The 20,365-nt window shown below is 38.4% G+C and overlaps 1 protein-coding gene across 1 annotated transcript in view; it reads left to right on the top strand.

Annotated features, from left to right (window-relative positions):
- Nucleotides 1-20,365, top strand: part of SELENOI (selenoprotein I) — a 49,241-nt gene that overhangs the window by 13,267 nt on the left and 15,609 nt on the right. Inside the window, exons 2-6 of the mRNA XM_049903390.1 lie at nucleotides 4,398-4,466; nucleotides 4,905-5,013; nucleotides 6,700-6,774; nucleotides 10,269-10,531; nucleotides 11,466-11,574. Of these exons, the coding sequence (XP_049759347.1) occupies nucleotides 4,398-4,466; nucleotides 4,905-5,013; nucleotides 6,700-6,774; nucleotides 10,269-10,531; nucleotides 11,466-11,574 (625 nt within the window). The remainder of the gene's footprint in view (nucleotides 1-4,397; nucleotides 4,467-4,904; nucleotides 5,014-6,699; nucleotides 6,775-10,268; nucleotides 10,532-11,465; nucleotides 11,575-20,365) is intronic.

A 20,365-nucleotide genomic window follows, 5' to 3' on the forward strand; every position in this document is an offset into this window, starting at 1 on the left:
CTTTGTAAGCAGGGGTTTTTAAAAAAAGGCTAGATGACTTTTTACCTATTTTTATAGCTGTGAGAGTCAGGCATGCTTTAGAGAATTACACTAGACATCCTCAGAGTTTTCCACTGCTTCTGAAGCTTTGCCTTGGAATGATCCTCTCAAACGCAGGCTTAGTTTGGCCCTATAGATTGTGACCAAGCAAGCCACAGTAGGCCTTTACAGTGGGTTATCTACCTCATTCAGGTTTTCTGGTTTCTACCAAAACATCATTCCAATGGAAATAAAGATACATTTAGCAAGCATTAATAACCTAAATCTAGTGTAACACCTTTAAATGATATTTTACTTCTTATTTCATGTATGTGGAAGGTTCGTACCACTCTTCCTCCCTCCTATTAATTCACAAGACAGTTTAGAGTATCTTTGTTCAGACTGAATGATATAGGACTTTGAGAAATTCGTGGGTGTGTAAGACTAGAGCACAGAGTGTTCTTTAGGTTTATTGTTGCTAGTTTTTTTTTTTTTGTGATCTCATATTAATCTTTCTTGCTATACTTGAGCTCATCAGATATTATTAAATGTTAAATAACCGAAACCCAATTAGGTAAACTGACGTTCTTGTACTTAACTCTATATTCTTTTCCTATCTTAACTGCTCTCCTGAAGTACAGATCTAGAGTTAATGCTTCAGAATTTTAAAAAAGGAGCTTTTCAAATCAAAATATTATCAGTTAAGGACTTTCTTCTGGATCTAAGTTAAAATTATAAGAAGTTGACTAAAATCACTGATTCAACATGGCAGTGTCAGTGGTCTTCATTTCCATGAGACTCATTTAATACACATTTGAATTAAGAACTTTGTGCTTTGTGTACTGCATTAGGTATTCATATGATATTTTAAGCCATTTTCTTCAGATTTGAACTTCTTACACCTTTTGTACTATGCTGTAGGTGGACTTGCAATGTGTGATTTTCTAGTTTAGTTGATTATCTACTTTATTGTTACAGACCTGAGGGCTGTATCACAGGAGTCTGAGTGCAGACTTCCATGACGTGGAGAAGGCCAGGGCCCTCCCACCTGGCTGTCAGCACTTCTTAGGGTTTCATGTCTGTTCTGCATCCTCCAGCCTGAACACTTAAATTCAAGCAGTCTTGTCGGTTTAGGACTCCTTCCTTCTGCAGAGGTTCAGATATAGTGATGCATACTATGTGAAAAGCTTTGTATATTGTAGACTGCCATGCAAGTGAAAGTTGTTATTAGTAACAACAACAGTGATAGTAATTTAAATAGGCTCCTGCTCAGAGTCTGGATGCAGCTTCATAGCTTCTGACTGTGGCCAGTAGAAGCAAACCTGCATTCTCCCATTACCCATTTCTTTTCACTACTTGTTCCTAGTCTTTGGTCCCATTTATCCTGTTTGACTAAGAATGGGTTGGAGAAATGAAGAAATCTCAGACGTGGAGAGTCTGTTGAAGAAGCGTTTGACTTAGTAGTTAACTCACTCTCTTTTTTTAAAAATTGTGCTTTAGGTAGAAATTTACAGAGCAAATTAGTTTCTCATTAAACAATTAACACACAAGTTGTTCTGTGACATTATTTGCCAACCCCACAATGTGTCAACGCTCTCCCCTTCTCCACTGCAGTTTCCCTTTTTCCATTCTTCCAGTTTCCTGTCCCTTCCTGCCTTCCTGTCTTTGCTTTAGGGCTGGTGTGCCCATTAGTCTCCTATAAAACCCACTGCCGTCGAGTCGATTCCAACTCATAGCAACCCTATAGGACAGAGCAGAACTGCCCCATAGAGTTTCTAAGGACTGCCTGGCAGATTTGAACTACTGACCTCTTGGTTAGCAGCCGTAGCACTTAACCACTACGCCACCAGGGTTTCCATTAGTCTCCTATACATGAATTGAATTACAAAGTATGTTTCTCACGTGTGTTATCATTGGCTCTGTAGACCTATCTAATCTTTGGCTGAAGGGTGAGCCTTGGGAGTGACTTCAGTACTGAGTTAAAAGGGTGTCGGGGCCATACTCTCGAGGTTTCTCCAGTCTCTGTCAGACCAGCAAGCCTGTTTTTTTTTGTGTGTGTGGATTTGAATTTTGTTCTACATTTTTCTCCTGCTCTGTCCTGGACGCTCTATTTTGATCCCTGCCAGAGCAGTCGGTGGTGGTAACTGGACACCATCTAGTTGTTCTGGGCTCAGTCTGGTACAGGTGATGGTAGTTGTGGTCCGTTAGTCCTTTGGACCGAAGCCCTGGTGGTACAGCGGTTAAGTGTTTAGTTGCTAACCAAAAGGTTTGGCAGTTTGAATCCATCAGCCACTTCTTAGAAATTCTATGAGACAGTTCTACTCTGTCCTATGAGGTCTTTGTGAGCCAGAATTGACCTGATACATATGGGATTTTTAGTCCTTTGGACTAATCTTTCCCTTTGGTTTTCTTCATTCTCCTTTGTTCCAGCTGAGATAGGACCAGTAGATGTATCTTAGGTGGCCGCTCGCAGGCTTTGAAGAGTCCAGGCACTACTCACCACAGTCTGGTGTAGAACAGTTTCTTTGTAGACAGTGTTATGCCAGTTGAGCTAGATGTCCCTGGAGACTATGGTCCCCAGCCCTCAGCCCAGTAACTTGGTCTCTCAGGGTGTTTGGTTGTGTCTAGGAAGCTTCTATAACTTTGCCTTGGTCAAGTTGTGCTGACTTCCCCAGTATTGTGTACTGTCTTACCCTTCACCCAAGTTACCACTTACCTACTTGTCTAGTTAGCATCTTTCCCTCCTCATCCTTCCTCTCGCTTGTAACCATCAAAGATTGCTTCTGTGTGGAAACGTTTTCATGTGTTTTTATAATAGCAGTCTCATACAGTATTTGTCATTCTGTGATTGACTTATTTCACTCAGCCTAAGTGCCGTCCAGATTCATCCATATCGTGAGATGTTTCACAGATTCATGATTGTTCTTTATCATTGCAGAGTATTCCATTGTATGTATGTGCCATGGTTTGTGTATCCATTTATCTGTTGATGGACACTTAGGTTATTTCCACCTTTTTGCTATTGTGAATAATGCTGCAGTGAACATGGATGTGCATTAGTTAACTGTCTTTGATAATAATATTTTTTAAGTCTGTTCTAGTTCCTTTTTTTCCATCACTCATTTAAATCTCGAAACACTGATGAGAAAATATTTCCTGCATATTCATAAATATCCAGGAAGATACTTTGATCTTTAATTATGATTTTTAAAAGAATTAGACTCTGAAGTGCTTACTATTTATTTTATATACCTAGTAAACATAGAGACAAAACACCATCGAAACTTTTTCAAACATTTGATTAGTAGAACATTGTTTAATTGTCAGATGGGCGGATTAGTTAATATTAGCTCAGGTAATACTATGAACTCTTTGAGGGTGGGAATTGTCTCTTAACAATTCTGTGTCCCTTCTTCCCCTTACCTTGGGGAGTGCTTCCACATGCCAGGAACTCCAGTGCATGTGTGTCCGATGAATATGACTCTTAAAGCCCTATGTATTTACATACATGTACTTGCTGAAATTTCCTTTGGATTTTTACCAGCCATTTCAATAATTCAGAAGCAAGCTCAGCTACCACAAAACCCTGATGTATTTTTGTCTTCCTTTGCGTATTTATGCTCTCCAGTCTCCTGACATGAAGGAATCTGTCATTCCTCTGGTGCTTAAAACACGTTTAATAATGATAGCTGTTCTTATATAGCACTTAATGTGGGGCAGGTACTGTTCCAAGCTCTTTCTTTACCTGTATCGTTAATCAGTTTAATTCTTATGGCAATCTTTTGAGGTAAGGGCTATCATCTCATTTTACAGGCAGAGAAGTTAAGTAACTTACCCGAAATTGCACAGCTAGTAATCGTATTAGAAATGGAATTGGGGGAAAAAGACAACTAGATTCCCGTAAGCTGGGAGGGATGAGGAGGTTGAGAAGGCTGTGAGATCAGTGTTTGAATCTGACACGCTGACTCTCTGTGACTGGGAGAGCATGTAAACAATAGGCATCTCTACTGAAATACTGTAATTTTATAAAAGTTTATGGAGAGGGAAGGGTGAATTGGTGATTATTCTGGTGATTTGGACACTAGATGAGTATGTGTGGGTGAAATAGCCACTGTAAGATTAAATCTTTGGTTTAGAAGTTGATCTTTAAATTCACCCCCGTCCTCCCTTGGCAGTCCTCCAAAAAAGTTCTGTCTGACCGTGCTTCACAGTCTTTGTCCCATTTATGTTGCGGTTTCAGTTTTGTAATTGAGATGAGGACATCATGTAAATGTATTTTCCAGGTTATTTTTGGTACCATTATTTCCATTTGAGAAATCCTGTTCTGTTTACTAGTATGCAAGGGTTAACTCTGAATATTTTGTTTCATTTCTTAACAGTACAGTGCTGTGGATACCAATCCACTCTCTCTATATGTCATGCATCCATTTTGGAACAACGTAGTAAAGGTAAGATAATTTAGTAAGTTGTAAATATTTGAAGTCATTTTATGGGTGTTGTGAACGTAACGCTCAGTTTAATGGTGATATCTTGATAAACTGCCTTCCCTTCGTTGCCTGACTTTTGATTTATCGAAAGATGTTGAAATCTGAGATTCTACTCTAGAACTTATCATCTTTGTAAAGTGCCTTTTAAAATTTTCTAAAATAAATTTGATTGTATCATTATAAAAGTTCATTATAGAAAAAATTAAAATATAGAGGGTGAAAAGAAGAAAGGCTTATTTTCTATCAAGCAGAGACTGTGGTTTATATTTCAATATATAAAAAACTGCATATGATCTTTCAAATTTACAGGTTTATTATGACTCAGATTTACATGTTGCTGTATATATTAGAGAGAGTCGTCTATTTTAACTAACTTATAATTTCTTTGAAAAAAAATAGGTATTTCCTACTTGGCTGGCTCCAAATCTGATAACCTTTTCTGGCTTTCTGTTGGTTGTCTTCAATTTTCTATTTATGGCATACTTTGATCCTGACTTTTATGCTTCAGGTAAGATTATTACTTGGATATAAAATTTAGAATGCCTAGAGAAAAAATGAGATGTGGTTATTTTCTGGTTGTATTAACATGCTTATATCTCTGAAAAGTTGTGGATATTTTATAATGGTATGGGAAATGTCGGAAGTGTGAACAGAAGCTAAGTTATGTTTTTATAATTTAAGTATGTTTCCATACATATGTATAGCCCATACATATGAATATATATTTCTGGAAATATAATACCAACTTGCCTATGGAATTTAAGTATGCTGTGTAAAGAATGTGTTTTCAGGTTCCTCCCACCCACATCAATATCTTTTATCCCTTTGCGTATTCTTCATTTTATCTTACACCCAGCTTCTGCCTTAGGCTGTAGGAAAGAATCTCAGGTCCTGGAGTATATTTGGGATGAAGAGCAATATTGGGAGACAGGGTTTGTTTCCATTGCTTCGCCAGTTGGTTGAGCTGAGAGGAATAGACAGATAGAGGTAGATGATCATGTTTTGCATTCTAAGACAGAAAAGATATTTTCCAGTAGGAATACTTATGAATGATATACCTAGGAGTTTTAGTATTATAATTCATCTGTTGAAGTTCAGCAGGCTTTTGTGGGCTGACTTGGGGAAGTTAACAACCACTGACAACAATGTTTTTGTAGTAAAATTCAGTGTTTCAAACGCTTATGACTTTTGAAATTCTAGACATTCCAAATATTGAAACTACACATATGCCAAACTTTATCAACTCAAACTTCTAGCCATTACTTCTGTACATATAGTAAAATGGTAACTGAAATCTTAAATGCCAACTCTGAAGCACTACAAGATCCTCAGGTTCCGTTTGAACAATGAGTCAGATTAAATTTCGTTAAGCATGATTCTGCTCTTAAGTGTTTTAATCCTCAGGACAGCCTCAAAAGTAGATCTTTGTAACTAGAAATATTATTTTCTCTGACTACTCTAAATAAGATTATTTCTCTTGGTTATTAAGGGAATTAAAAATAAGTAGTGATAGTATTTCTCTAAATCTTAGAACTTAAAGGACCAGATAAATTATCTAGTCCAGATGCCTTATTTTATATTTGGGAAATAGAAGATGGAGAGGTTGAATGTTACATTTCAGGTCACATTGCTGGTTGATTACAAAGCCAGGACTAGATTCTTCGTTATTCTGTCATAGGGGAAAAGTGAGGTACAGCTACCTCAGAATGATTCTGATGCCAGCGTCCCCCAGTTGAGGTAATCTATACCCAAGTGAAAGGGTTTTTGTTTAGCTAATTAATAGTAGAATGAGAGAGTAAAGGGTCAATAAAGGCAAAGGTTCAATACATGTTTGTGCTCTTATCAGAAGGAATGAGGCCTAGATTAAACACAAACTTTTTTAAATTGCAAAAGTATATAATTTTTCATTTTAGGCACAATAATTTTCAAGTCAAGATGAGTACTCAGTCTCGAGTTAAGATTAAAGCTGAAAATAAATATTTACTGTACAATAATATTAAAAGGGACTGAAGAGTTACTTCTTTGGTTTAGCCAGAGTTTACTGATACATTTTAATAGTTTACCTAGTTCTGTGTTCAAAATACGTTGTAAAAGTACTTTAGCCTCTAATTAACAGCAGAAACATTTCTTATTAGCAATTTAAGGACTGGTTGTACTTAGACTACACTAAAATTTTCGTTGCTTTACTTTGCAGCACCAGGTCACAAGCATGTGCCTGATTGGGTCTGGATTGTAGTGGGCATCCTCAACTTCATAGCCTACACTCTAGGTAAGACAATGGGAGATACTCGTTTCCGTCAGTGGCTGGTAAATCTGTCAGCAACGCGCCTGTCCAGTTTAATTAGGTGTATTAATATTTGGTTCAATTTGATGCACACGTTTTTTAGTTTCTCTGTAAAAAATGTCATTAATTGGTAGGGAGACAAAGAATAAGATAGGAGTTGGCCAGCTACAGTCCATAGGCCAAATCTGGCCCATTGCCTGTTTTTATAAATAAAGTTTTATTGGAGCAAAGCTGTGCTCATTCTTTTGCATATTGTATTGCTGCTTTCCTGCCTACCATAATGACACAGTTGAGTAGTTGCAACAGTAGTATGGCCCACAAAGGCTAAAATACTTACTGTCTGACCTTTTACAAAAAATATTTGCCAACCCCTGGAGAGGAACATCATTTTTTGGATGCAATACTGATATAAAACCAAAAAAAAAAAAAAACCAAACCCGCTGCTGTTGAGTTGATTTCGACTCATGGCAACCCTATAAGACAGAGTAGAACAGCCCCATAGGATTTCCAAGGCTGTGATCTTTATGGAAGCAGACTGCCACATCTTTCGCCCGCAGAGTGGCTGGTGGATTCAAACTGCTGGCCTTTTGGTTGGCAGCTGAGCGCTTGTCCCGCATTCTTTCTATTCTCCTTCCCTGCTCCATAGCACTTAAAACCACGTGACATAGTATCACATGTAGGTTCCTGGAGGGTCAGTGCTTTGTTTTGTTTACTGCTATAGCCCCAGTGTCTAGAACACATAGTAGGCAAAAAAAAAAAAAAAAAAGTAGGCACTCAGTAAATAGTTCCTAAATGCCTATAAAATAGTAGACCCTGACTTTAAGTTCGTTAGGTCTCTCCGGATGAAAATGACTTACACTCCTAAAACCCTAATGTGGTACCCGATTAAATGCTAACATGGTGGATGACCAGAGCTTCAGGAGTTTAGAGAAGCAAGACATCAGTGAAGTTTGGAAGAATTGGGAGAAAGCTTTGTTAAAAGTTGTATATTTAGGCAGAAGCTTTTATGTGTGTCATTAAAGATGAGGTTTGAAAATGGTGCTAAAGTATTTCGCTGCCAAGGACTGCTGAGAGGACTAGGAAGAAGGTAAGGGTGGCCTGTGAGCTCTGACTTTTAAGAGCCGGATGCCTTTTGATTTATTGTACCATCTACCTGTTGTTTCAAGTCCACAATTCCAGCAAAAAATCCTGACCTAACGTGAACTATTTGTTGCAAAACCTGTCTTGAACTAACATGAGACAATTTATAATCTTTATTTATTCTGCCTCATGTGACTATTCATACCTTTTGCTGTAGAAAATATTAATATGTTTGATCACAGAGTGTTGCCCAAGGCCCTACTGGGGGTCTGTTCGTAATACATAGTGTATATCCTGAATTACCTTCCTGAAATAAAACAACAAAAAACCTGAAACATCTGTACCCCAGAGTTGTGGAGCTAGAATGGGTTCAATGAGAAAAAGTATAAAACCTAATTAATTTATAACTCATGAATTCAGTGTTTGTAATAACTGCACATGAGTTGCTCTGAAAATAGGACATTGTTAAGCCAATGAATAATGAAAAAAGACTTCAAGGAAATATTTTAGCTGCTTAAGGGAGGAGTAAACTTCTCATCTCATATAAAAGAGATCTGTAATATTTGGGCAGGAGTTTGAGATCCATATATTCCTTCAAGAGTATTTACTATGGCCCTCTTTGCCACAAACTGAGGTAGACACTGGGGATAATACTGTGGTGAGCAAGATAAACAGTCATTATAAGAAAATTGTAATTCTTTGAATCTGAACCTTTACAGTTAGCCTAATTCTAGCGCACTTAGCTAACCCTAAATTTCTTCTGGAGAAAAATCTTTTTAAAAATCAGACTCTTCATTTTGATCTAGGTTTTATCATACTTCTCACTCTCACAGGCTCCTGTGTTTTCTGCCCCTAAATGAAGGTGTCCCACTATGCTTTATCCTTAGCTTTCTCATTCTCCTCCTTCCCGTGGTAATCTTGATTCTTACTTAGTCTAGTAAGATGATCCCCATGTCTGTGTCTAGCCTTTATCGCCTTAGCAGCTAGTACCCTTAGATTGAGTCACTTGACATTACCATGTGGATATCTGCCAGCACTCCAACTTCAGTATCTGAAATTGTACTCAGCATGTTTTCTATCAGTCCTTCTCCTCTTTCTGACTTCCTTATTCTATTAACACTACCATTCTTTTAGTTACCCAGGCTGGGAACTTAGAAGCCACCTTTGTCTCCTTGCCCTTAGACTTCACATCTTATCTTTTGTTGCATCCTGTCATATTTACCCCCTTAATATCTAACTGGCCCCAGCTTTTCATTCCCACTGCATCCTGTATTCATTTAGGTCAGCTAATAGTGCCCCTCTCTCCAGTCTGTCATTCACCTGATGTCAGGTGAATCTTCCTGAAACATTGCTTTTACTGTTGTCAGTCCCCTACTCAGGTACTTCTTGTAGCCCCCCAGACTCCATAAAACCTTGAAACTGGCTCAAACTTCCTTTCTGACCTCTTTCTATTGCTTTCTTCCACATACTAGTTTCTAGACAGACTAAATTACTTGGCATTCCCTGAGCATGCATTGTGCTTTTCCATCTCAGTCTTTTTACTGATAGCTCTCCCTTTTCTTGCAAGGGTATACTCCTTTATCTTATCTGCTGAAATCCAACTCATTCTTTGCAACCCCACTCAGATTTTATCTCCTCTGGAAAGCTATTCTAGATTAGCCTGAAGAGAACCCTTCTCCCTTCTGTACTTTTTATGGTTTGTGACATAAAAAAAACCATACCTTTAATCATCCTGTGTTATTATTTCACATCCTGTCTCCTTTCTCAGTTGTAAACTTTCTGAGGACAGAAACTTAGTTTATTCATCCTTGTAACCTTCACTCATTGAATATAGTGCATTGCACAATTTCAATAAATTTTAAGTCTTGCATTTGCTAAGCAGCTACTATGTGCAAAACCTTTTCGAAAGTACTCATGGAGGCAATAGATCTGTAGAGAAGTGGCTATAATATCAAACAGGATGAAATAGCTATCATGACTGAAGTACAGAGTGCTTTTAAATCCTAGAGGATGGAGCGTTTGATGAATCATAAATGAATAGATAGTGAAGGTTTGCTGGAGGCTTGAGAATTTATGGCCAGAGTAGTAGAACAACCCAATTGTTAGGCAGATTTGGAGGAATTCAGGATCCAACTAGAAAGCAGCTTCTTCAGATCATTCAGGGTGCTATAATATATTTTAATTTTTAGGTTAAACTTTAAGACATTATAGACTTTATTTCCACAATCTTTGAATTGTGAGAATTAAGGTTGAATTTTTTTTTAGTACTGGCTAGCATAGCTATACTTTAGGTAACATTCTTGTGATATGTTGATGGTTTTTTTGCAGTTGATTAAAGAAGACTTTCTTTACTGGTACAGATGTTGACCTTTTTCCTGTGGCATGTGTTTCTGTTCCAGATGGTGTGGATGGAAAGCAAGCCCGAAGAACCAATTCCAGCACTCCGCTAGGGGAGCTTTTTGACCATGGCCTGGATAGTTGGTCATGTGTTTACTTTGTTGTAACTGTGTATTCCATCTTTGGACGAGGACCAACTGGTGTCAGTGTTTTTGTTCTTTATCTCCTGCTATGGGTAGTCTTGTTTTCCTTCATACTGTCTCACTGGGAAAAGTATAACACAGGGATTCTTTTCCTGCCATGGGGATATGACATTAGTCAGGTGGTAAGTACATGTTCTACCTTAAATGTCCAGCATTGCCATGAGTTTTTCAGAAAGTTTTTGTCATTCCTTCTTTATTGCCCTTATACTTTTTGGTTAGAACTGGTATGTGCTTTTTTTTTCCAATGGAAAATTTGAAACATATATAAAAATAAAAAGAATAGTATGGTGAACCCTTACATACCCATTACGTGGCTTCAGCGGTTGCCATCACACTGCCAGCCTAGTTTTGTCAGTACCCTTCCTCACCACCTCCCCCCCAATTATTTTAAAGGAAATCCCTGACATTATGTCATAGGTATTTTAGTAAATCTCTCCAAATGATAAGGGCTCTTTTAAAAACACGCACAATCACAATGCCACTGTTATACCAAGCAATTAACAATCATTTCTTAAAAAATATTCATTCATTTGAACTGTTGATTTCATGAAAAAAGATATGCACATATAATTAAATTGTTGGTATTTTGTCTTCACCCTCAACTTTTGAGTACAGAGAATTTGTTTTCTCTTCTTAATAGGCTTGCTGTTATTAACTCTTCCTGCCTTTGAGTGCCAGCTTTCCATGTTGTCATTTTGCCCATTCGCACCCAAGGTTCCAGTAAATAAATCAGAAGTTGGAGTGGGTTTGAGGAATGAAATGATTGGGTGGGCAAATTCGATCATCTTTTGGTTTAACCAAGTTATGAGGTGCCTTGAAGTGCTCAAAATCATGGCCAGTTGCTTGCATTGTTTAGAAGTTAGTTATTTTATGGCATTGTTGGCTAAGAGTAATTTTTTTAAAGGCAAGGAGACTTGCCACAATATCAAGTTGAAGCGTACTTCTTGCTTTTACTAAAACTGTCTGACTAGACTTATGCTGCATAAGGCACTGTTGACTCCCTGAACTGTCCAGGTGTTAATGCCTCTGTATGCTTTGTCTGCATTTTCCTTCCAGACTATTTCTTTTGTCTACATAGTGACTGCGATTGTGGGAGTTGAGGCCTGGTATGAACCTTTCCTGTTTACTTTCTTATATAGAGACCTATTCACTACAATGATTATTGGTAAGAAGCTCCATGTTGAAGCCTGTCTTAATCATCATTTTGTTATCAAAAGTCATTGTTTGACTGAACACCCCCACCAGTGTCCCTCCAGCCAGCAAAATAACCCTCTAGGATTTCAGCCATACCCTTAAGGGGATAAGGTGTCTTTTTTGTATGTTTTTATTTGTTCATCATCAAGCTGTTTCTAATCAGAAGAAAATATAAAAGTAGATCACACAAGCCTTGTAAACTACTCACATTAATCTATACTGCGTTGGAGGTTCCACATTTAGGTGGGAATTTGGTATGGGTTTCATAGTTACCTCAAAGTTGAAAGCTACTAGTTTGTATGAAATGGAATAGATGAAACATGAAGTTTACTTTAACATGATCACCATTACTTACAGAAAGTAATGGAGCGTCTGCTTCTCTCACATACCTTCCTGCTTATCCCACTGAATGTTAGGTAAAGGCAGCTGGCAGTGGTAATGTCTCGGTTCCGATTTTGCCTTGGGAGATATCTACAGGATGATTGACTGAGTGTGTGTTATGGAAAGAAGCCCAGAGGAAGAAGAATCTGGGTTAACTTTGGGGCCCCAGGAGTGGCACTAAGGACCTTTATAGAAGTAAAATGGCTTACTTGTTGGGTATTGCTGCATTCCCTGTCTGCAAATAACCATGCCTCTTTCTTTTGGTGAGCCTTGGTAATCTCCCTGCAGCCTCTCCAACATTTGTTATTTTGTTTTTTTGATTCCTGCCTGTAGTGTGGGCATGAGATGGTATCTCATTGTGGTTTTGATTTGCATTTCTTTAAGGGCTAGTGATCACAGAGCCTTTCCTCATGTGTCTGATAGCCACTTGAATGCCCTCTTTGGTGAAGTGTGTGTTCATTTCCTTTGCCTATTTTTTAATTGAATTATTTGTCTTTTTGTTGTAGAGGTGTTGTGTTTTCCTGTAGATTTTGGAGATTAGATCTTTATCAGATTTGTAATAGCCAGAATTTTTTCCCCAGTCTGCAGGTTCTCTTTCAGTTTTTTGGTGAAGTCTTTCGATGAGCATAAATATTCAATTTTTAGAAGATCCCAGGTGTCTAGCTTATCATCTGGAGTTTGTATGTTGTTACTTACGGTTTGTATCCTTTTAATACCATGTATTAGGGCCTCTAGTGTGGGTCCTATTTTTTCTTCTATGATCTCTATAGTTTTTGGTTTTATATTTAGGTCTTTGATCCATTTTGAGTTAGTTTTTGTGTATGGTGTGAGGTATGGGTCCTGTTTCATTTTTTTGCAGGTGGACATCTAGTTTTGCCAGCGCCCTTTGTTAAAAAGACTGTCTTTTCCCCGTTGGATGGACTTTGGGCACTTGTCGAAGATCAGGTGACCGTAGGTGGATGGATTTACATCTGGGTTCTCAATTCTGTTCCATCGGTCAGTATCTGTCACTGTACCAGTACGAGGCTATTTTGACTACCGTAGCTGTATAGTAGGTTCTCAGGTCAGGTAGTGTGAGTCCTCCTAGTTTTTTCTTCTTCTTCAATAGTGTTTTACTTATCTGGGGCCTCTTCCCTTTCCATATAAAGTTAATAATTAGTTTTTCCAACTCTTTAAAGAATGCTGTTGGTATTTGGATCAGGATTGCATTGTATTTGTAGATTGCTTTGGATAGGATTGTCATTTTCACAATGTTGAGTCTACCTATCCGTGAGCATGGTATGTTTTTCCATTTATGCATCTCTCTTGGTTTCTTGCAGTAGTGTTTTGTAGTTTTCTTTTTATTACATCCCTGGTTAGATTTATTCCTGTGTTTTATTTTTTTAGGGGCTATTCTAAATGGTATTGTTTTCCTGATTTCCTTTTCGTCATGCACTTTTTTGGTGTATAGGAATCCAACTGATTTTTTTATGTTGATCTTATATCCTGCTATCTGCTGAATTTTTCTATTAGTTCCAGTAGTTTTCTCATGGAGTCTTTTGGGTTTTCTATGTGTAGTATCATATCATCTCCAAATAGGGACAGTTTAACTTCTTCATTACTAATTTGGATGCCCTTTATTCTTTTTCTTGCCTTATTGCTTTAGCTAGGACTTCCAGTACAGTGTTAAATAGGAGTGGTGATAAAGGACCTGCTTGTCTTGTTCCTGTTCTCAAGGGAAATGTTTTCAGCCTCTGTCCATTAAGAATAATATTGGCTGTTGGTTTTATATACTCCAAAAAACCTGATGCTGTCGAGTCGATTCCAACTCAACAGCAACCCTATAGAACAGAGTAGAATTGCCCCACAGAATTTCTAATGAGTGCCTGGTGGATTTGAACTGCCGACCTTTGGGTTAGCAGCTGTAGCACTTAACCCCTATGCCACCAGGGTTTCCTGGTTTTGTACAGATGCATTTTATTATGTTGAGGAATTTCCCTTCCATGCTTATTTTATTGAGAGTTTTTATTACGAATGGGTGTTGAACTTTGTCAGATGCCTTTCTGCATCGATTGAGGTGATCACATGATTATTTTCTTTTACTTATGTGGTGGATTATGTTGATTGATTTTCTAATGTTGAACCATCCTTGCATACCTGGTATGAATTACACTTGGTTGTGGTATATTATTCCCGCCCCCCTTTAAATTTTTTGTTGTGCTTTAAGTGAAAGTTTACAATTCAAGTTAGTTTCTCATACAAAAATTTATACACACATTGTTATGTGACCCTAGTTGCTCTCCCTGTAATGTGACAGCACAACCCCTCCTTTCCACCCCAGATTTCCTGTGTCCATTCAACCAGCTCCTATCCCACTGCCTTCTCTTCTTGTCTCTGGACTGGAGCTGCCCATTTAGTCTCATGTATCTACTTGAGCTAAGAAGCACACACTTCATGAGTATCATTTTGTGTCTTATAGTCCAGTCTGATCTTTATCGGAAGAGTTGACTTTGAGAATCGCTTTAATTTTGGGCTAACAGAGAGTCCAGGGGCCATGTCTCGGTCAGATCATTAAGTGTGGTCTTTTTACTAGAATTTGAGTTCTGCACCCCCCTTTTCTCCTGCTCTGTCAGGGACTCTCCGTTGTGTTCAGTGTTAGGGCAGTCGTTGGTGGTAGTCGGACACCATCTAGTTCTTCTGGTCTCAGGCTGATGGAGTCTCTGGTTTATATGGCCCTTTCTGTTTCTTGGGCTAATATTTTCCTTGTGATTTGGTGTTCTTCATTCTCCTCTTCCCCAGGTGGGTTGGGACCAACTGATGTATCTTAGGTGGCTGCTCACTAGCTTTTAAGAGCCCAGACGCCACTCACCAAAGTGGGATGCAGAACCTTTTCTCAATAAACTTTGTTATGCCAATTGACCTAGATGTTCCCTGAAACCATGGTCCCCAGGTTGTGGTGTATTTTTTTTTTTTTTTATATGATGCTGAATTCTATTGGCTAGAATTCTGTTGAAAAATCTTGCATCTATATTCCTGAGAGATATTGGCCTGTAATTTTCTTTTATTGTGTGTGTCTTTGCCTGGTTTTGATATCAGGGCTATGCTAGCTTCACAGAATAAACGCAGAAGTGTCATTTCCTTTTCTGTGTTCTGAAATAGTTTGAATAGTACTGCTGTAAGCTCTTCTCTGAATGTTTGGTAGAACTCTCCAGTGAAGCCATCTGGGCTAGGGTTTTTTTTGGGGGGGGGGAGTTTTTTTTATTACCTTTTCAATCTCATGTTATGGGTCTGTTCAGATTTTCAGCATCATTTGTGTTAGTTTGGTTAGGTAGTGTGTAGCTAGAAATTTGTCCATTTCCTCTAGGTTTTCACATTTGTTGGAGTATAGTTTTTCATGGTACTTTTTATTTCAGTTGGGTTTGTTATAATGTCCCCCATTTTATTTCTTATTTGGGTTCTCTGTGTCCTCTCTTGTGTTTCTTTTGTCAGTTTAGCCAGTGGTTTGTTGCTTTGTTGATCCTTTTAAAGAACCAACTTTTGGTTTTGTTGATTCTTTCGATTGTTTTTCTATTCTCTTATTTATTTCTGCTCTGATCTTATTTCCTTTTTTCTGGTGGTTGTGGGCTTCTTTTGGTGTTGTCTTTCTCTTTGAGTTTTGTAGCTAATGTTTTGATTTTGTCCCTTCTTTTTTGATGTATGCATCCAATGTTATAAATTGACCTCTGAGGACTGTCTTTGTTGTGTCCCAAAGGTTTTGGTATGATGTGTTTTCATTCTTGTTTGATTCTAGGAATTTTTTTTATCCCATCTTTGATTTCCTCTATTACCCAGTGGTTTTTAAGCAGGGTGTTATTCAGTTTCCATGTAATTGATTTTTTTCCTTGCACTTCCTGTTGTTAATTTCTACTTTGATGGCATTGTGATCAGAGAAGATACTTTGCATTATCTCAGTGTTTTGGGTTTTGTTGAGGGTTGCTTTGTGGCCTAACATGTGGTCTATTCTGGAGAACGTTCCATGTGCATTGGAAAAGATGTGTACTTTGCAGCTGTTGGGTGGAGTGTTCTATATATGTCAATGAGTTCAAGTTGACTGATTGTGGCCTTTAGATCTTCTGTACCTTTGTTGAGTTTCTTACCGAGAGTGGCGTGTTAAAGTCTCCTACTATCATTACGGAAGTGTCAGTTTCTGTTTTCAGTGCTGTTAGAGTTTGTTTTATGTATTTGGGAGCTCTGCCATTTGGTGCGTAGATGTTTATGATGGTTATGTCTTCATGATGGATTGTCCATTTAATTATTATATAATGCCCTTCTTTGTCCCTTACGGTGGATTTTGTTTTAAAGTCTATTTTATCTGAGATTAGTATTGTCACTCCTGCTCTTTTTTGGTAGCTGTTTGCTTGGTCTATTTTTTTCCAACCTTTGATTTTTAATAAATTTACATCTTTCTTTCTAAGGTGTGTCTCTTCTAACAGCATATTGATGGATCCTATTTTTTTTATCCATTTTGTCACAGTCTTTGGGTGTATTTTGGCCGTTTACATTCAGTGTAATTATTGATAGGTGTGAATTTATTGCTGTCATTTTGTAGTTCTTTTTTTTGTGGTGCTGATGTTTTCTTTGTTTCTCTTACTGTCCTATGCTGAATTCCGTTTGTGGATTTTTTTTTTTCAATTCTTTTGTTTTTGTAGATATTGTTTTTTACGGAGACTTTGTTTTTCTTTATCTTGATGGGTAGGTTTGTTAACTTTCTTTGTGGTTACCTTGAAATTTACCCTGATCTTCCTAGTTTTGAACCAGTCTTTTATTACTTGGTATCGCCTTGCTCCCTCTCTATTAGAAAGTTTTATACCTACATTGTTTGTTCTCTCTCTTATTGTCCTGATGTTGTTGTCATTTACAGATTAACCTCTCTGGTTCCCTGTTGTAAATCTTTTAGTTTTGAATAGTCCTTAAGAGTTCATTTTCTAGGTTGGCATCTGGCTGGTGCTATCTCGGCATCCTAGATTCAGGCTGTTGTCTGATGTTTATTCTCAAACTGAAGGACTCTCTTTAATATTTCTTTTAAGTAAGGTTTTGTTTTTACATATTCCCTTAATTTCTCTTTTTCTGGAAATGTCCTGATTTCACCGTCATATTTGAATGAGAGTTTTGCAGGATATATTATTCTTGGTTGGCAGTTTTTTCCCAAGGTTTTGTATAAGTCATCCCATTGCCTTCTTGCCTGCATGGTTTCTGCTGAATAATCAGAGTTTAGTCTTGTTGTTTCCCCTCTGTGTGTGACTTTTTGTTTTTCTCCAGTTGCTCTCAGGACTGTGTTTGTCTTTGGTTTTAGTGAGTGTGATTATGATATGCTTTGTAATTTTCTTTTGAGGTCTATCCTATATGGGGTTTGTTGAGCGCATGGATGGTCAGTTTTTCATCCTTCATGACATTAGGAAAGTTTTCTGTCAGCAGTTCTTCAGTGATCCTCTCCATGTTTTCTGTTTTCTCCCCCTGTTCTGGAACTCTGATCACGCGAAGATTTTTGCTTTTGATTGTATCCCATATTATTCTCAGGGTTTCTTCATTCTTTTTTCTGATTTTTCCTCAAACAAAGTGGTATGCAAGTATTTCTCTTCTGTTTAATTGATCTTGTCTTCTAGTGTTTCAAAGCTGCTCCTCAGACCTCCTGAGGACACTGTCCATTTCTGAAATCTTGTTGTCTTTTAAATTTCTAGTTGTTCTTTTTGTATGATTTCTAGTTGTGGATTTATTTTGAGATTTTGTTCTTGTATTATTTCCTTGAATTATTCCATGGTTTTGTCTGCCTTTTCTATGAATTTGTCTATTTTTTCCTCATTTTTATCTGCTTTTTGCTTCAACTATTGGATAGCTCTGAATGTTAAAGATTCGAATTCCATATCAGGTAGTTCAAGCACCTTTTCTTCTACTGGAAGGTCATCTGGCAGTTTATTTTTGACACCTACTGGAACCATCCTGTTCTGTTTCTTATGTTTTAGTATCATCTGCTGTCTTCAGGACATTCAGTAGTTATTTTCTTTGTTTATTGATTATAGATTTGTTTGTTTTGTCCTGCTTTTTTGTTTTATTTGGTTATGTCTGAGCAGGCGGGCTGTGTGTTCTTTGTTTGCTCATTTCTGGGCATCGTACTTTTCACCTTCTTGTCCAATGGGAAAGGCCAGTTGCTCAGCTGTGGTGCAGCAGGGCAGGTCCAGCTGAAGAAGGGGGGCTGGGATGAGTTGTTTTTGGCACATACTTGGGCCGAAAGGGCAGGCCAGGAGTCGGTGCAGGGCAGGTTCCGGTTGGCTGTGCCTCTGCTGCTCGTGCGTGCAATGTTCAGTGCACGGTGCATATAGGTGAGAGGGAGGGAGGAGGTTGTGATGTGTGGAGTTAAGCTGGGTATGAGAGAGAAGAGAGAGAAACAGGAGCTGAAAAAAACAAAAGTGCTTAGGGAGCCTGCTGTTGGTGTGGAGAGGCAGGAAACTGAGAAATAAAAGCAAAATGAAAAGTAGAAAAAATAAATAAAATTTTTTTAAAAAAAGGAAAGAAATGCCCTCAGGGATCCCACTGGCGACCAGGGAAGTGGCTCCCAGGCCTTGGGACACAGTCCGTCTAGAAGGGGTGATGATGGCACACAGCGCCAGGTTCAGGAGACAAGGAGGAAAGTAGAGACAATAAACTGGGGAATGGAGAAAAATAAAAAGGAAGAAAGAGAAAGGAAAGAAAATAATTAAAAATAAAATAAAAAAAAGAAAGACATGCCCCCAGGTATCCCACCAGCACGGCTGTGCAGACCGGGCAAGTGGCTCCCAAGCGGTGCACTACAGTCCAGCTAGAAGGGGTGGAGATGGCACACGGCACCAGGTATTCAGGAGACAGGAAAAGAATGTAAGTAGAGAGAGAGAGGAGAAACTGAGAAATGAAGAAAAACAAAAAGGAAAAGAAAACAATAACAACAAAAAATAGAAATGCCCCAGAGATCCCACCGGTGTGGCTGTGCAGACTGTGGAAGTGGCCCCAACCTGTGCAGTACAGCCAGGCTAGAAGGGACGTAGATGGCATACAGCGCCAGGTATTCAGGAGACAGGAAAAGAAGGTAAGTAAAGAGAGACGAGAAACCGAGAAATGAAGAAAAATAAAAAGGAGAAAAGAAAAGAAAAAAAAGCCCAGGTATCCTACCAGTGTGGCCGTGCAGACCAGGGAAGCAGTTCCCCAGCCAAATGGTGCTTCACAGTTTGTGAAGAAGAAGCAAAGATGGCACATGAAGCAAGGCGTTCAAGATGAAGAAGGGGGAGGAGGTGAGAGGGAAGAAACCAAAAGAAGCCGAAAAGAGCAACAACAGCAACAAAGAAATGGCACTAAAGGAGCCAGCTGGTGTGGGTGGGGAGAATCAAGTGGCACAGAGCCGACACCGCCTGGCCGAGTGACTGTGGCCTGCTGGGAAGCGGCGGAGGCCAAGCAGTAGAAAGAAGGGTTGAGGGTGGGAAAGCATGTGTCACTGGTTACTGTGTGCTCTGTCTCCTGCTGAGAGCCACATGAAGCTGCTTTTCCATATTCTTTGTCTGCCTACCTCTGATAGGAGTCCAAAATGGAGAACCTGTTCTGCGTTAGCTAAATACGGGAACTACCCTCTGTATCTTTCCTTACTCTCTGTTCTCTGTCAGTTTCTTGTTACATTCGGTGCTTGATTGAGTTCTTTTTATCTGTTCATTTGATGCTTGTCTCTGTTTTACTTAGTTTTTTGGGTCTTTGCTGTGGAGGGACGGCATGGTGCATCTGTCTATATAGCGCCATGTTGGCTCTGCCTCCCTTAGCCACTCTTTCTTCGCTCTCTCTTCTTCTGGGATTCCACTTACACAACTGTTAGATTGCTTGATATTGTCCTGCAGGTAATTTTCTGTGTCTTTGTTAATTTTTAAAAAATGTTTTTCTCTATTCTTTGTATTGGATAATTTTTATTCATATATCTTCAAGTTCACGGCTTTTTTCTTCTGTCTGATTCAATCTGCTGTTGAGCCCTTCTAGTGAATTTTTTCATTTAAGTTATTGGATTTTTCAACTCTAGAATTTCCATTTGGTTCCTTTTAAAAGAAATTGTTCTGATAATATGCATAATATAAAATTTACCACTGTCACCATTTTAAAGTGTGTAATTCAGTGGCATTAAGTGTATTCACAATGTTGTGCAACTATCACTACTATCTAATTCCAGAACTTTTTTTTTTTTTTATCATTGCAAAGCTTTTTCTGTCTGGCTTTTACTTAGGATAATGTTTTCATGGTTTATCCACATTGTAGCATGTATCGGTATTTTATGCCTTTTTATAGCTGGATAACATTATTTATACAGCTTTAAAAAGAAATAATATTCTGTGGTTTCCTTGCTTCCAAGATTCCACCTC

This window comes from Elephas maximus, chromosome 12 (genome assembly GCF_024166365.1).
Source record: "Elephas maximus indicus isolate mEleMax1 chromosome 12, mEleMax1 primary haplotype, whole genome shotgun sequence".
NCBI classification, from domain to species: domain Eukaryota; kingdom Metazoa; phylum Chordata; class Mammalia; order Proboscidea; family Elephantidae; genus Elephas; species Elephas maximus.